The 2130-nt window shown below is 48.9% G+C and overlaps 1 protein-coding gene across 1 annotated transcript in view; it reads right to left on the bottom strand.

Moving 5' to 3' along the window:
- Positions 1-232, bottom strand: part of JAKMIP3 (Janus kinase and microtubule interacting protein 3) — a 31352-nt gene extending 31120 nt beyond the window's left edge. Inside the window, exon 1 of the mRNA XM_010143544.1 lies at positions 98-232. Coding sequence (XP_010141846.1) covers positions 98-232 — 135 coding nt within the window. The remainder of the gene's footprint in view (positions 1-97) is intronic.
- Positions 233-2130: the final 1898 nt, after the last annotated feature.

A 2130-nucleotide genomic window follows, 5' to 3' on the forward strand; every position in this document is an offset into this window, starting at 1 on the left:
GACGGAGCCAGCTGTGCCCGGGGCAAAGAGCGTTTAGTGGCCAGAGACAACAGCCTGTCTTTCAGTTAGCGGAGGAAGGAAAGGTGAAGATGCACACCTTACTCTTTTCTTGCTGGAGCTCTATCTGGATTTCGGTGAGCTTGGCTCTGAGCTCTTCATTGGCAGCCTGCAAGGCGGCCAAGGCGTCCGGCTTCTCCCCCCTGGCTCGGCTGCTGGTGCCCCTCTTGGACATGGTGAGGCTGCGGCAGGGAGGGGAGACTTTCAGTTAGCGGAGGAAGGAAAGGTGAAGATGCACACCTTACTCTTTTCTTGCTGGAGCTCTATCTGGATTTCGGTGAGCTTGGCTCTGAGCTCTTCATTGGCAGCCTGCAAGGCGGCCAAGGCGTCCGGCTTCTCCCCCCTGGCTCGGCTGCTGGTGCCCCTCTTGGACATGGTGAGGCTGCGGCAGGGAGGGGAGACCCGCCCGGAGGCCCTCGTCCCAGCGCTCACTCCAGGCTTCTTGTCCTTGCCTCCGTCCCACTACATTTTCTTACTTGCCTGGAAGGAGGGAAATCACAGAAGAGTTGTCAGAGAGCTGGAGGTGGATAGGCGATAGACACCCACCAAACGCAGGGTGGGACACGCAACACTGCTAGAAGGCACGAGGTGCAGTCAGCCAGCCAAAGTGGCTCTTCGCTGGATTGAGTGAGCGCCAGACACGCTGCCCGGTGTGGGAATATTTTGTATTACACCTGTATAGAGCAAACCATTTCAGTCACAAACTAGAAATGGAATTTACACAGTGCAGAGGACGTGAATGTTCAGGAGGGACGTCCAAGCACCATCCCCTGGCACTTGGAGCTTTCCCAGGAACAGCTGGGAAAACTGTTGCCAGTGTGGGCAGAATACTTACATGTTCTTTAAAAAAAGTCTTAAGAAAAAAGAAATATTTGGTTTCCTACAGATACTTTTCAGATATTAATGATGAAAATAGTAAAAATAATTAAAAAATAAAGAAGCTCCAGAAGTGGGCAGAGATTACCCAAAGGCAGCTTTGTGTACAGGAGCGCGTGGTGCATCTCCAGAACAGCAGTAAGGCCTAATCAGGTTTATCTAAGTCTGGTGACAATGTAGGAGTTTTATTCACACTACAAGGTTTTGCATCAAATCTATGCAAACCAAACGGAGAGCAGCAAATTTGTTCTATTAAACACTGGAGAACAGGGCAAAAGTGGACCCAGCTCCAACAGGATCAACGTAGTTTGTGCTCCATGCCTACCCGTTAACCCCACTGCGTCCATAAACCACATAACACACACAGTTTATAGTGGGAACTTCAGATTTGTCAATAAACCATATAATATCACGTTCAGTGCTAAAGGCTACATGCATTTGTTGATTTTTATTTCAAAATTCTCCCACAGAGACTTTGTCCATGTATAAGCAGCAGCGTTCTGGAATGGGTAAGAGCTCTGGAAGTCTATAGAGATATCCTATCGCCAATGAAGCCCAGAGGTCCTTCACAGTCAATACTGTTAAGGAAAGAGTAGAAGAGTTATTGAAAACAACATATTCTGGCTTAGTGTAACTGTCAGGCACAGGGAGCATAAGAGCAAGACACACACTCATGCCAAAGAATACGCAAACTGAGACAAAGACAGCTAAAGGTAGAGAGAAACGTGGTTATTTTTTATCTGTTAATGCCAATTTTATGCTGCATCCATCCCATGGTTCAGAAAACTCTGTTGGGGTTCTGTGTAAAAATAAATATTTAACACCTTTGTCACACCGAGTGAAACCCCTGGGATGTGCGTGACCTGCACAGAGGTGAACGTGACTGACGGCGTCACGGTTTGTCCTTACTTCACCTGAGCCATTCATTTCCCAGAGCTGTGAACGCAGACAGTCCATTAACGTTACGCACTAGATCCCTCTGTGCTGAAGGAGGCAGGAGGGTGCTCAGGCTGCAGTCAATTCCTCCTCCGAGCAGTGGTTAACTCAGAGCTCATCAATAGCCTGAGCTGATTTAATCTAATAGAAACCTGAGGGGAGCAAGAAATGCTGGGCCAAACGCCACGTCCCGGAGGCAGCGCTCAGCTCTGGAGCAGCAGAACACAGAAAACCGCCTGCTCCATCCCAGCAAGAATGTTT

This window comes from Buceros rhinoceros, unplaced genomic scaffold, assembly GCF_000710305.1.
Source record: "Buceros rhinoceros silvestris isolate BGI_N320 unplaced genomic scaffold, ASM71030v1 scaffold409, whole genome shotgun sequence".
Classification (NCBI taxonomy): Eukaryota; Metazoa; Chordata; class Aves; order Bucerotiformes; family Bucerotidae; genus Buceros; species Buceros rhinoceros.